Source organism: Anolis sagrei, chromosome 3, assembly GCF_037176765.1.
Source record: "Anolis sagrei isolate rAnoSag1 chromosome 3, rAnoSag1.mat, whole genome shotgun sequence".
Lineage (NCBI taxonomy): Eukaryota > Metazoa > Chordata > Lepidosauria > Squamata > Dactyloidae > Anolis > Anolis sagrei.
In genome coordinates, this window is record NC_090023.1 from 224129746 (window position 1) to 224144379 (window position 14634).

General features: G+C 36.8%; 1 protein-coding gene across 1 annotated transcript; it reads left to right on the forward strand.

Moving 5' to 3' along the window:
• Window positions 1–3357: 3357 nt before the first annotated feature.
• On the forward strand, window positions 3358–12192 carry CLDN18 (claudin 18). Its single transcript, XM_060766800.2, has 5 exons — window positions 3358–3632; window positions 7858–8022; window positions 9669–9780; window positions 11331–11441; window positions 12021–12192. Exons 1-5 carry the CDS (start codon window positions 3413–3415, stop codon window positions 12160–12162), a joined length of 750 nt encoding a protein of 249 aa, XP_060622783.1. The 5' UTR covers window positions 3358–3412; the 3' UTR covers window positions 12163–12192.
• The last annotated feature ends 2442 nt before the right edge of the window (window positions 12193–14634 follow it).

The following is a 14634-nucleotide window of genomic DNA, read 5'->3' on the forward strand; positions in this document are numbered from 1 at the left end:
TGGGGGACACACAAGATCCACTGCACCTCATGCTCTCTCACCTTAAGTGTCCATTTCACTCTACCTGTTCACCTTGTGAACAGATGACTTTATATCAATTTTGCAGCACTGTGATATCAAAATATAAGGTAATATATTCTATTAATACTGCCTTATCAGGAGAGGATGCTTTCAATGAGATTACCTCCCCCCTCCCCCAAAATCTGGGATTAAATAAATGTCCAATATTCTTCATCAGCTACTGGGTTAGCTATACTTTACCAACCTCTTCTGGGCTCCCCCCCCCCCCCCCCACACACACTTGATGGAAACATTGTTCATTTATGCTCTGACTACTAGCACAATAGATCTCCTCCCACCATGCAGCTGATACCTGGAAAAGTAAGTTGGGGCAAGGAGTTATGATCATGATAATAGTGCCAGAGTCATGACTAAGTAGTGGTAGTGAATATGAAACAGTTACAGATGAGCAAATTTAGATAACTCTTTCATAGTCATGACTTCTACTTAGTCACAATTGTGACACTATTACCACAATCATAAATCTCCAGAACCCTACTTTCAAGTTGTCCCATCAATTACATGGGAAGAAGGAGGTTCATTCTGTCACCAGGCAGAGCATGCATGAAAGACATTTTCATCAGGGTTGGGTGGGGGTCAGGCCAGGAGAAGCTATTTGGTTGAATATAATTAATGAAGTATTTTGTGAATATACTCAACTAAACCAATGAAGAATACTGACCCATGTTTAGTTATCAGATCATAGTTTTGTGCTGGATTGCCCAGTTTGTAATAGCCTATAGTTTTTGTTTGTTTAGCTGATTAGCTGTGCATAGCCATAGATCTTCTCTGTTAACTCCCCCCCCCCCTCGCCCTTTATTTTCTTTCATCCTTGTGCTCCTCTTCTCCAGAGCCATCTCGTCTTCTAAAATCCCACCAAAAGTTCAGTTTTTCATGTGGAGGTAAATTCCCTTCTTTTTCCAATATTTTTTTTCTAAAAATCTTCTTCAGATACTTTAAAAGTCATTTTTTCATAGTCCCTTCTTTACTTTTAAATTTGATATTAGATTATCATTAAACACCATTCTCCAGGCTTGTTTATACCATTCATCAATTTGTATTAACATTTCCCCTTCCCAATATTTTGCTATTAATAATCTAGCTGCTAATAGCATGTTTATTATTTTTTCCCCTTCTTATCCTTCTCTTCATTTCTTTTAATCGATAGCAACATTTCTGTCAGGTTTACTCTAAATTCTATATTCATAATATATTCTATTTCCCTTATAATAATTTCCCAAAAATCTTGTACATATTTACAACCCCACAACATATGCATGTAAGTTCCAGTTTTCTGACACCCTCTCCAACATTTTTCATTATAGTTTCTATTCATAATGTTTAGTTGTCTCGTTGTTAAATATAACTTCCAAATCAATTTATGATAATTTTATTTTATTCAAATGGTTATGTTTTGTTTTCCATATCTCTTCTCATTCTTTCTCAGTTATTTTTATTTCTTCTTTCTCCTTCCATAATTTTCTTAATGTTAGTCTTTCCCTCCCTGTATCCTTAATTAATATTTTATATATTTTACTTGTTCATTTTAATTGCTCAATATTTTCTCTTTTTCATCCTTTTAGTATTATTTCCTTGATTTGTGCTATTTATTTTCTAGTTTTATTTCAGATCCACCAATTTCTATTCCTTTTTTCCAGCTGAATCCAGTGGAGCCATGAAATATTTATTACTCTCAGGTCCTCTCTCATTTTTTACTTTTCCCATTTTTTATTTTATCCAATTTTCTACTCTTTTTGGAGCCATAAATCTTCTTTTTGGCTCTAATCCCTCCCCCATCTTCCAAATCTCAAAACTAATGACTTAATCACACTGGTCTTCACATGTGTCCTATGTCACTTGAAGCACACTTCATCTACAGAGCCCCACACTGCCCATGCACACTTATTTCCAGCAGGGCTCCATAGATGTACTGTGATGTAAGCTTTCTAGGGTGCTCTACCCCAAGAACACGGGAGGCTTCCTGTGTTCTATAGGCAGCAACAGGGCCAGCAAGGGGGGAAACCCTCTGGTGATGCTTCCCCATGTGTGATGGGGAAGCTTTGCTGTGGGCAATGTGTGGGGCAGGGTGACAGGAGCAACCTGTGGGTTCACCATAGAGGCTGGTGAATCCCTACGGAGCCAATGGTAAGTGTGATGAAGTCCTTAGAATCAAATGTGCAGACTTTTCTCATGCCAATACAGAACAGAATGAATGCAACAAATGAAAGAGTTACACAATGTTCAAGACTGGAAAAGGAAGCACTTTCCTATTTTGAGGACCTGCCCAGAAGGGTTCTACTCTTTGTTAATTCAGTGGAGTGACTCATAGTATCAAGTTGTTCCATAGTTTTGTAAATAAGGGACATGCCCTTCCATTGAACTGGTACTTAGACAATTCCAGAAGAACCTCTTGTGTATTAATAGCAAAGTACTGCTGCAATACATTCCAGTGGTCTTCTCTTAATCCTCATCTGATAACAGATGCATCCCCCTGTAACATATTAAAGCAACACCCATCAACTGAGGAGGGATGATCCATCCAGAACCATATTAAACCAGACTAATATAACTATCCTCCCACTGGGAAGCTTTTGCCCTTCTTTATTTCAGCAAGTAGAATTGTTTTAGAATGACTGAAATTATTTCTTACATTTTTCTCACACCTTTTTAAACAGGTGAGGAAATCAGCTTTGTTTTCTGCCATGAAATATTGGGTTCTCTCCTGAATATGCATACCAAGTTTGAATTATTGACCTATCTGAAGTTTCAAGAACAACATCACATTGCAAATAAGCAAGAAACAAGAAATGATACTTAGAAAATGCTATGTCAAAAGTGAAACCCAAGGTTTCACTTTATCCAGTCAATTTTAACAACAAAACACAAATGTTGCACTGAATTTGAGTGACATTGGATTGTAATTTCATAAAATATTGACACTATGCCCTATGGTGCTGCTGTAATTCTCTCTTTCTATCCTCATATTGCAATTGGCGATATCTCAGAATAGACAAATTAAAGATGAAAAGAGGAAGGAGGTATTTCATGTGTTATAATTGTTCAAATGCTGTTGAATAGAGAAAACTGCCCTTTACTTGACCAACAATGACTGTTTGACCAACAAGGGCTTGGAAGGAACTCCAGCCTCCAATCCCACCACCTCAACACATTCGACATTAACCAACAAGACCGAAACAGCGCTATCTTGCAAAAACATGTTGAGCAAACACAGCCTATTAATGGAAACTACCTGATAAGGGTTGCCACACTCTCTTGGTACAGAGAAGGGGACTCTAGTATTTCCTGAAGCTTTGCTAGTAGCCTCTCTGAACCTGGTGGCAAAGGGGATACCATGTCCACCACTATGTGCCAAGTGATGGGATTCATTGTCTCAGCCCTGGGTTTTGCTGGCTGTATTGCGGCAACGGGGATGGACATGTGGAGTACCCAGGACTTATATGACAACCCCGTGACAGCTGTATTCCAGTATCAGGGCCTTTGGAGGAGCTGTGTCACTCAGAGTTCGGGTCTTACAGAATGCCGGCCTTATTTCACCATTCTTGGGCTTCCAGGTATGGGTAGTGGGCTAATAGAGAGAGATGTGGTGAATGTAAAAGAATTTTCATAGATCAATGAGGAGCAAAATTTCAAATGGATTGCTAATATAAATGAAGAGAAATGTTAATTATACTGAGTAGAAGGGTTTAGTTATAAATGTAGATATGTAGTAGCAGTTTTCACCTGCAAAATTAAGATTGATTTAGTAGGTTTTTATACCTTTTCAGTTATTTGAGTGAATGGATTTGAAACCATTGGCTAGATACTGTCATGAACTCATCAATAAAGAAACATTTTTTTCCACGGGGAATTTGGGTTTTCCCTACTGATGAAGGAAGATATCGAAAAATTAAGATATCAAAATATAATTTCATTCTAATGCTGGTTTCAAAATTATACTGGGATTTTATTGTGCTGTATAACTGGAGGAGCTTGTGTCTGATGCCAAGTAGATATTTAACGTATCTCTGTTATCGGCAACTTTCTGTTATCAGAAAGGGCCTGGCTTAAAACCTGGTCTAATACAAATAAATAAATAATAGTCCAAATGAGTTTGGAACAGAAAGACTATGAAAAACAGTCAATGTGATACATGTTGCATACTGAGAATTCTTGAATTCCTTGCATTTTACATTTGATCATTTTAATTTCAGACTTATATCATATTACTAATTATTATAATCAAACTTTCAGGTGGTCAGGTTTAAATGTTTAGGCTGAAACCACTGTTGTTTCTTTCTTTTTAATTGTTATCACATATCTGAATTTATTTAAATGGATTTTGCTTAGCTTTTAGTTAGCTTTTAAATGTGTTTGCTTTCTTCAAATCACTGAGTTGGGGAGAGTCAAACAATTAACTAAACATGGATTTGTCTGGTGTTTGTTGCACTAATCTATTAGATATTTTGACTATTATTAGCATGACGAGATACTGATTATGAATGTACTCCAAAATGCTGAAAATGCATTCAGGAACAAAGATTTAGGCATATATTCAGGACTGGTGTACCAGCATGCCTGATCCACCATATATGCACTTTTTATTAGTACTTTTATCAGTAACAAGCAGGCAGAGTACAGAATTTGGTCTTAAATATCCATGTGGTAATAGATACCAAAATTTATCAGCAAAATATTTTCTTTATTCAAAATATGGCATTGTTGTTGGACTGTATTCTCAATTCACTTATGTATTATATAATTGTATAATATAACTGTATTCTCAATTTGTTTCTGACATGGTAAATAAATTGTTGTTGGAGGAAAGATCATCAGTGACAAACATATAATCTTGTAAAAGAAATCTAGATTCTTCCAAATCTGGGTTCTTCCATTGTGATGATGAATAAAGCATGCTCTCATACTTTTATGTTGCTTCTTCTATTTTGATATATTTTTCCTCAGTATATAGCATAATACTGTGTGCATTTCAACACAATGAAGTCCAACTCTTTTTAGTGAGACTTTCAGTTATGTGCACATGCTAGGATGAATAATTACAGTCATTTTCTTCTTATCATGAAAAACAACAAATATTTATTCGCAGTATTCTCCCTCTATTTGAATATTCAAAAATATTATGAAGTACTTATTCTATGGAAAATTGACTTTTTTGTGCGCACAAAAATCTATTTCCTCCTTAATCTGCACAAAAACCACATCCCTCTACCTCCGAATAATGTAACACTTCTGGATCATTAAATATTCAGAAAAAAGTGCACAAAAATTCTCAGTGGTCTGTTATTTTTCTTGACAGAGTTTCTTGACTTTCAAAAAAAAACCCCTTTTCTGATTTGGGAAGAAATAACTATGAATATTCATGCCATCTCTAAGTGCCAGTGCAGCTGATGGGCCTGGATTAGGCCATTATGCCAGCTCACAACAACAGTCAGGGCATTGCTGATATTAGCTTCATTTCCCTACTCATGAGGGAGCAACAATTTAGTTTTGAGGCAGAGAGTATTCCTTTCCTTTGTTCTCAAGAGCAACCAAACACAGCAGAATGGTTGTCCTTGGTTATTGTTATGTATGAAGGAAACAAATGGGCAGAGGGAGTAGATTATGCCATTTCTGCAAACCACTGGAAGTATGCTGGTGGAGGTTTAATTTCTGCCAGTATAACAAAGAATCTTAGCTATAATCGCCACTTATGTACATTTCATTTATTTATGTAGATCTACTCTACTTGAGTCTAACATTGGATTTGGTCTTTAAGAATTAATGTAAAATATTAGTGTCTCCTAATGGTTCAGTTGTGTGACTTTTGCACACAATTCTATTACTTTTGGTCACAATTCAACAGAAACCATGGAAATGAATCATGAAACTAGAACATAAGGCATTACTAAGTCATCTATTACCTTTCTGTTTGCTTCCTTCTGTTCTGTACATAACACTCACAGTGACCAAACCTGGGTGCTGATAGCACTCTCAGTAACTCTGCATTAGTAGCTCCGTGTTGATGAATAGGAGTCTGAAAATGTTGGGATTGTTAACTTCTGTTATCATGCACTGGCTGATAAGGCCAAAAACTTGTGATCAAATTAATCATGTAGCCTACAGAATGTAAGAACTTATTTATTAGGTGGGCCCAAGAACTACTAAGATGGTGAGACATTCAGCCATACCTTTGTCATAGGGTTTCATAAAGAACAGGTTTTATGAATTAAATCTATGTCTTTTTGAAATATGTACTGGAAGACAAATCTTTATCCCCAACCTCCCAGATCCTAACTATCTTATCCCTTTCCTTTCGCCTTTCTTCCTCTCTCCCCCACTATCTCCTTCCTTTCTTCTGCCTCTTCTTTCCCCTCTTTACTCTCCCCTATCCCTATCATCCCCAATCCACACAAACCAAACTTTTTTAAAAGTATGTATAATTTTTTTCTTTCTGTAATAAAAAATGATTTAAAAATGAAATATGGATGCAAGAGTAGACGTATTTGTGTCAATACATGCAAGTGGTATAAGTCTCTTAAAGCACTCGACCTCAGAAACAATACCATTTATTCACCACTGTAAAGAGCTAGGTCACAAAACATTCAGGGGTTTATCGACTTCCTTCATCTGGTTCATCTGAAAAACTGAATCTACTAGATTCACTCAAGTTCTTTTATTGCCAATACAATATTGGCTAAGGATGAATGAGATTTTTTTTCAACTCCATTGCTTTGCAATATTTTTTTTTTTCAAAATTCATGTTTTTTCATAAATGCAACAGAAAGTGCTAGATATTTTTTAAAAAAATTATGTTGGAGAAGCAGACTAACAGATTAGTTCAACTTGAGTACAAGGCACACCATTTGGATAGGGATGTTGCAGAATTCAATTTAAAGAATACTTGAATTTGATCCAAGTAAATCAGAGATAAAATATTGAGCGGTTTCACTCAAAATTGCAATGTTTCCAGATGCTTAATATATGACCACTCTGATTTACTATAGTCACACTTACCTTTCAGTGTTGATGACAATGACCATTAGTTAGATGCTGTGTGAAGAAGAGGAGAAGAGCCATGTTTGCAAGTATACAACCCTAGTACATTGCTGTTCAGAAGGAATGCATGCAATTCTCAATGTCTATTTAATTGAAGTCCAACATAGAGAGCAACTTTAGATGTGGACCTTTGGCAAAAGGACCTTTAATATTTGGTTCATAAAGTATCAGAAGCTCTCTGCTTTCCTGTGAATAGCCCAAAGTTACTTGCCAATAAAGAAATGCTACCAGTTCTCAAGGTCCAGCATCCTCAAATCAGATACTTGAGGGGTATCCACAACCATGGAATGGAATGTATAGTTCTATCTCACTGCCACTGACAATAGTTGGCATTCAATGGCATACTACCTGCAGTAGACCACAGTGGCCATGCTCTCTGTGGGATGTTGGGTCTTGTAATCAAAGAGAAACTTTCTCAAGCTCAGTACTGAGTGTTATTATATCTTATAATCATCCACAAGCCTCCAAGAATTTGTCTACAGCTTGAAGCCACCCAAGCCTAGTGGATTTTAGCACATCCTTTGTCTGTACATTCAATACATGAACTATGACAGTTAATTGTCCCCTAGGGCCATAAATAATAATAATAATAATAATAATAATAATACTTTTTTTATAGACCACCCTCTTTCTCCGAGATCATGCCTATTACAAATTTACTGTTATGTTAAGATTTGTAAGCGATGTTCCTTTGCCATTAATTTTAATGGGTGATTTCCACCTCTGTCTTATTTTGTTTTTCAGCAATGTTCCAGGCTGTGAGAGCTCTGATGATTGTGGGCATTGTACTGGCTGCTTTTGGCCTCCTAGTGGCTCTTTTTTCCTTGAAGTGTTTACGAATTGGCAACATGGAGGACTCAGCAAAGGCAAACATGACTTTGACTGCTGGCATCATGTGTATTGTGGCTGGTGAGTTGTAGTTCACACTAGGCCTCCTGCCATCAGCTATCCAGCAAGAGAGAATTTGAATTAACAGTTTGATATTTTTTAAGCAAATGTAACACAATAGGCTAATAAAATTGGATGAAGATAAGAAATGCATACATTCTCTGTAAATAAAATTTCATAACTATACCTTCAGCAGCAAAAACATGTGCATTGTTAGGTGAAAGGCATTCTGGAATGTCCTTTATCCACTCCTGGTTTAAAAGATTTTAAAAATGAACTTTTTGGCACAATTTTCTGGGAAAGTCATATCTACATATTCTTTTCATTCCATTCCTTTTCCAAAGGACTGCCAAACTGAGGTGGGGAGATGAGAGGAATGCTTGTCCTGACACCACCCACCACTAACTCAGCTTGTCATACTCACTGTGGCAACTCCATTTCCCAGTTTGGGACACTTAACTACATATTATTATTATTATTATTATTATTATTATTTTATTTATTTATTTATTTATTTCCTACATTTGTACCCCGCCCTTCTCACCCCTGAGGGGGGACTCAGGGCGGTTTCACAACAAGCACCATTTGATGCCATCAGATCTTTGAAGAACCCACTTCTGGTGGATGCAGTGCTGTTAATTTACCTGGAGTTACCCTATATTTCTAATGATATTGAATTTTACAAATGAAAAGAACTCAGTATTGTGCAACATTACCATGCCTTCAAATACTTTTATACAATTTTCAAATTATAGAATGCAGAATTAGGACTTTATTTGGATTTGCAAATGATTACCTTCCAACTATATGTGTTAACTTGCAAGTTAAGACTCAAGGTCTATACACTCTAGAAGCCCTTTATTCAATAAAATTATATTACTATGATTCCACTTAAATTGCCATTATTGCACATACTAGGGAATCTTTGGTTTTGTAGTCCAGTGAAGCACTAGTATTATCTCCACCGAAAAATTTTCAAGATTCTATATCATATTGTCATGTGAGTTAAAGTGGTATTATAGCACTATACATGTGTAATGTGAAAGGTCCTCAGTATCCTGTTTCCCACAGCACACAACCAGATTCACGGGTAATATATACCTGGGTGGTCAAAGGCAGCTGGAACATTCTTGTGTGGACTCCCAAACTGGATCAGTGGCTGAAGTAATGGAGCTGCAGCAAGGAAATGCGCAGCTGCTGTTCTATATCTAACAAATAGCCTCTGCCCTACATAGTCAAATGACCACTCCCAACTAACATGGGGTGAGAATATTGTGGAATTATGTGCGAGAAACCCCTATAAGTCACCAATTGGATTCTAGCCTTCTTCTCCATGAAACCAACAAAATATAGCTGGCCCTCCACATTTGTGGGTTTGATTGTTTGTGGATTTGATTAATAAATTATCTAGGAATCTGTAGGGCTTCCAGAGTACCATTATTGTCAATGCCCATAAATAAGTGTCTATCTAGACATTTGAGGGTAGGTTAGAGCCCAGCCCAATTCGGCTCTAGCCCCAGTGAAAGTGGAAAGTACTATGTAACACAACTTAGATGTTTAGCCATACAGTTACTTATGGATTATATTGTCTGGTGTGTATCTGAAGAATAGGTAAAAATTTAGACTCCAATTTCTGGCAGCAAATAATGTACCTTGTTCTCCAATAGGCCTCTGTGCAATCTGTGGGGTGTCTGTCTTTGCCAACATGCTGGTCACAAATTTCTGGATGTCAACTGCTAATATGTATCAAACAAATATGATGCAGACACTACAAACAAGGTAACTCTAAAAATGTTTTTATATTTAGTGCTTAGAGGCAAAATGTCAGGTTTTCGGCTTGATAGGACTATATATACTGCTGTACAGTTGGGTGCATCTAATTCAGAGAAGAAAACTAATTTAAAAGTGACTCTCAATTTTGCAGTGAATTCTGGGAATTTTAGTTTTGTGTGAGGGGCTGGGGCTCATTGACAGTGTTTCCAGAACCTTCATCAAATTATATTATCCAGGATTATTTGTTGAAAGTTAAGATCAATATGCACACCAAGTATATTAGTTTTATATCAGTCTATCAGTGAGACAATTCATTGGATTCACTGGCACCATCTATATAGGTCAATTTAAGTGTATAAAAAGATATCAGAGATCATATAGCAGCAAAAGAAGATATTCTATGCCAGATCAGATTATTTGTGCTTTGTATGGTCTACACCAGGGGAGGGCAATTTCTTCAGCTCTGTAAGTAGTATGGACTCCCTCTCAGAAGTAACAGCTGGTGTTTGGACCACCCTTTTGGCTGAAACCAGACAGGGGATGCTCAAAATGTGATGAATTGCTCTCAGGTGACCCCTGGAGTACTTGCCATAGTTTAGTAAAAATCAGTGGGATATGTGGAGGTGATAGGATGGGTCATTTTCAGAGTTAGATGCACCTTTAAGTTAGAATTAGGATTAAGGGTTGGAACTGATGACTACAGTTTCAAGCAAAGAGTTTATTTGTTTGTTTGCTTATTTGCTTTTCGATGCTAGACTGAATCTGGGGTCTTCTACTTTAAATAATACTACCGAAGCATGGTGCCACTCACAGTAGTTTGTGGACTCAATCTATAAATTCTACATTACATTGTGAACTATGCTTATGAGTTAGATGAGCACTAGATACAGAGGGGGGAGGATGGTGGAGAGATTTCTTACACATTGTAGCTTTAATATAACTCTGCCATCCTATTTAAAAGTTTAGCCCACAAACTTCTTGTGATAATTTAAATAAGCTGATGTACTAAGCTGTCCTGTAGCACAACTTTTGTTGTGAGGATATGAGTTGGGTGAGTTGGCTTACCCATAGGAGTGAATTACTAACGTGCTTTTCATGTTCAGTGATGAGCTCATTCTTCACTAGTGGCTTTTAAGGAACAATCCAAGGTACTGCACCTAATTTGAAGATAGAATACATTGAGTTCAGAATTTAAAGGCTCACTACTTTAAAGTTCAGAGTGGACTTAAAGAAAAAAGGATCCATTTAAACCAGAGTAGTTGCATCTAAATCAAAAACAACATAAAATTCCTTAAGTGTGGTGTTTGCCTTATATCTTAAGCCTCTCAAGGCTCAACAGAACTATATTTTAGAACACTCCCAGAGATGCAGCATTTAAATATACTAGCTTCAATCCATAGTAAGACAGGTATTCTTTAGTTCCAATTAAATTAGTAGGAACTATTTAGTCTTCTCAAGCAAGTCTCATTTGAGTTCAGTAGCGTAAAGGTATGACTTTGTGTGGTTCCAGCCACAGATTTGAACAAACTAAATGCCAACATCCTTTTATTTTGCAGATATACATTTGGTTCTGCTCTGTTTGTGGGGTGGGTTGCTGGAGGCTTGGCCCTGATTGGAGGCATTATGATGTGCATTGCCTGCAGAGGCCTGGCACCAGAAGAGACACAGTGAGTACTTATATTTACTAATTAGATGGTTATTATGGAAGAACAATACTGGTATGTTACTTGGGGTGGGGGAGGTGGGGGGGGGGTGCTCTGTCACTCTCATCCCTACCATACCTCCATGTTCAAAGCACTAGTTGAGCCAAATCACAATACTGTCGTTGTGCTGGAGGGATTGGTCTCTAGGGGATCTCTGAAGAGGTGAAGTGCTAACACCAGGCAGGTTCTAGATGTGCACAATAAATGCATGTATGATATGAACATCACAGAACATGTTCAGAATGGTACTTGTATCATAGTTGAGGAAGCCTGAAATAATACTCTAGACCAGTGGTTCTCAGCCTGTGGGTCCCACAACTCCCAGAAATCCCAGCCAGTTTATCAGCTGTTAGGATTTCTGGGAGTTGAAGGCCAAAACATCTGGGGACCCACAGGTTGAGAACCACAGCAAAAGAAAATTGATATTTATGGCTAGTAGCTAATTATATGCTATGCTATGAAACAAGAAATTATTGAATTTCTCATAATTAGCCAGTAACTCTTGGCCTTTTACCACTGACATCCTATTTTTTTCTATTTCAGTTACAAGGCTGTCTCATACAAGTCTGCTGGATATAAATCTGGAGTTGGATATGAAACCAAGAAGACCCCAGTAATTGAAACAAATACAATCAAAAGTGATGATGGGAGACGTTCCTACCCTTCAAAATATGACTATGTATAGAAATAAACCCTTTAGGCATGTGATTCTGTATTCTCCATACAACCCTCTAATTTTAGACCAAAGTAGAGTGTTTTCTCAAGTCTGTTCCCTTATTTCCTTTGGTTTGACCTACTGATGCTAGGAATCTCTTCCACATATATTTTTGACAGAAATATTCTCTTAGTAGGACTTAGTGGGGCCCAACATTTTAATTAACTTTCTAAGAATTGTGTTTGTCCCAACTGCATTTATCTTAAAGACTATCATTTTTTAAAGAAAAAAAATATTTACAAGTAGAATGGACAGTGTTGACTTCACCTAAATTTCTGAGAGTTCATACAGTATTTAGCTGTCCTCATCCAGTCTATAGTCAGTGATTTGGAGCACACTCTATAGAGTTTTGTGTGCTTTTTAGTAGACATGTATAGGACTACAGTGTCTTATACTGAACCCAGGTTTAAAATGTTTAAAATTAATCTAAAGCTGAGGTAAGTTATCATTTAACATAATTCTAAAAGAAACCAATTTACACAGTGTGTTATCATACAAATTTCATTGAACGTATCCTCTTTCCAAAGCAAACTAAAAGCCATATGAGCTGTTATGGAAAACACTCATATATAATAGAAAGTTGTAAAATATGTTTGCTTAAAGAAGAGGTGAGGAACATGTAGCCCTCAGAATTAGTTGGACAATGGCTTCTATAAGCCTTAGCCAGCATACCCATAGTTGGTTTAAGCCAAGCACTGACTTTGCTTCTGAATGAAATTCGTATGGTAACAGCAATTTAATGTTGTGTTATGGAACAAAATTTGTTGCTAATTTTGCCTTTAACTTCTGAACATATGTGTACTGCCAACAATAGAATTGTATCATGAGTTCTTGACAGTGCATTAAGATATTTGGTTTTCTGGTTCTTAAGCATTCATTTACTTGTATAGACATTTTAGAATTAGGATCAGTAATTAGGAGATTCTATAGTGCATGTTCTTCCCATTGAAGTCTAGCTATCCTACAGTGACTATGTCAATGCAACAATTCGTATGAATAGACAAATCTGTAACTCGAGTCATGTGGCTGACCCAAAATGGGAGACCTCCTTTTTGTGGGGACTAAAGTTTTATGAAAAAGGACATCTTAAAAGTTCAGACTAAAGCCTGCAGTATATTTCTTGTCCCCATGACACATCTGCCATGACTATGTTGGAAGATGCTGGTCTTGTATCAGTGCTAAAGCAAGATTCAGTGGCTGCTCCAGATAGGTTCTTTATGCAGAAACAAATGAGCATTCTCACCTTTGTGTCAGGCAGCAAAATAATGGGTGAGGTCCCCACAAATTCAGTCATATGTGAACCCTATCACCTGTTATCTTTTATGATGTAGCATGGTGGTAAATCATGGTACTAAAGCTCTGTGGCATTAATATAAATGATTGGCATACCAGTCCTAAAATATTTGCAATGAAATCAGTGGAATATTATTCCATCAGCATGTATAGGCATAGAGCTTTAGCTTATCCAGGAGTTAAACCAAAAGATGCTTCTGATCGCATGATTATGCTAGATATCTTGGGATTTTCTTCTTACTTTGATTCCATCCTTAATGACACTACACGATATTCTTGTTGTATATTAGTTAAGCATTAATATACCCAGGACTAGAATTTCAAGGCTCAGGAGAGTTAAACTGCCTTAATAAATACTAGAGTACCATTGTGATATTTCCTTCCATAGAGGTCTGACAATCACATTGTTACAATGATGTTGTAACATCTGCTATGGCCTTCCTTGCTCCCTCTATACTTTTCTCTCTTTCATCAATCTTGACCTATTAATTTCTCAAACTCTGCATTTGATTTAAGACTGTAAGCTCTAGAAACAGTAAATGATGTGTTATTGTGGTAGGAATAAATAACCGGAATATATCATCTTAGGGAATTCTTCTTGCTAAGTATGCTCTAATATGATGGCCTTAGGATGAGTTGGACTGCAGCTATCAGGATCTCCAGCCAACATGACCATTAAACAAACATTTCTGTGCATGAAGGAAGCTGTAGTCCACAATATCTGAGGCTAATGGAAGGCTTCTCTGGTCATACAGCTTTTGAAAAGCTGACAAGGGAAAAGTCTGATAATAGCCGGCTGCCATTTATTAATCCCAGGGTTATACTCATAGAAAAGGCCTTGTGACAAATGTTTGTATTTGTATTCTACATAAACAATAAATATTTTATAAAAAGAAGAGTATTTATTCAGTTGATATTTTTTCTGGGAACATTATTTAATGGGTGACTTCCCATTACATTACAAAAGAAGAAGAAACTGGGAAACATCAAATGAAAACCCAGAAGAAACTGTGAACGTGTCTCAAGATGCTCAAATATGTTGTTGTTGTTGTTGTTGTTGTTGTTGTGTGACCTCAAGTCTTTTTTACTTATGGCAATCCTAAGTCTAACCTATTGTATAGTTTTCTTGTCAGAATTTGTTCAGGGAGG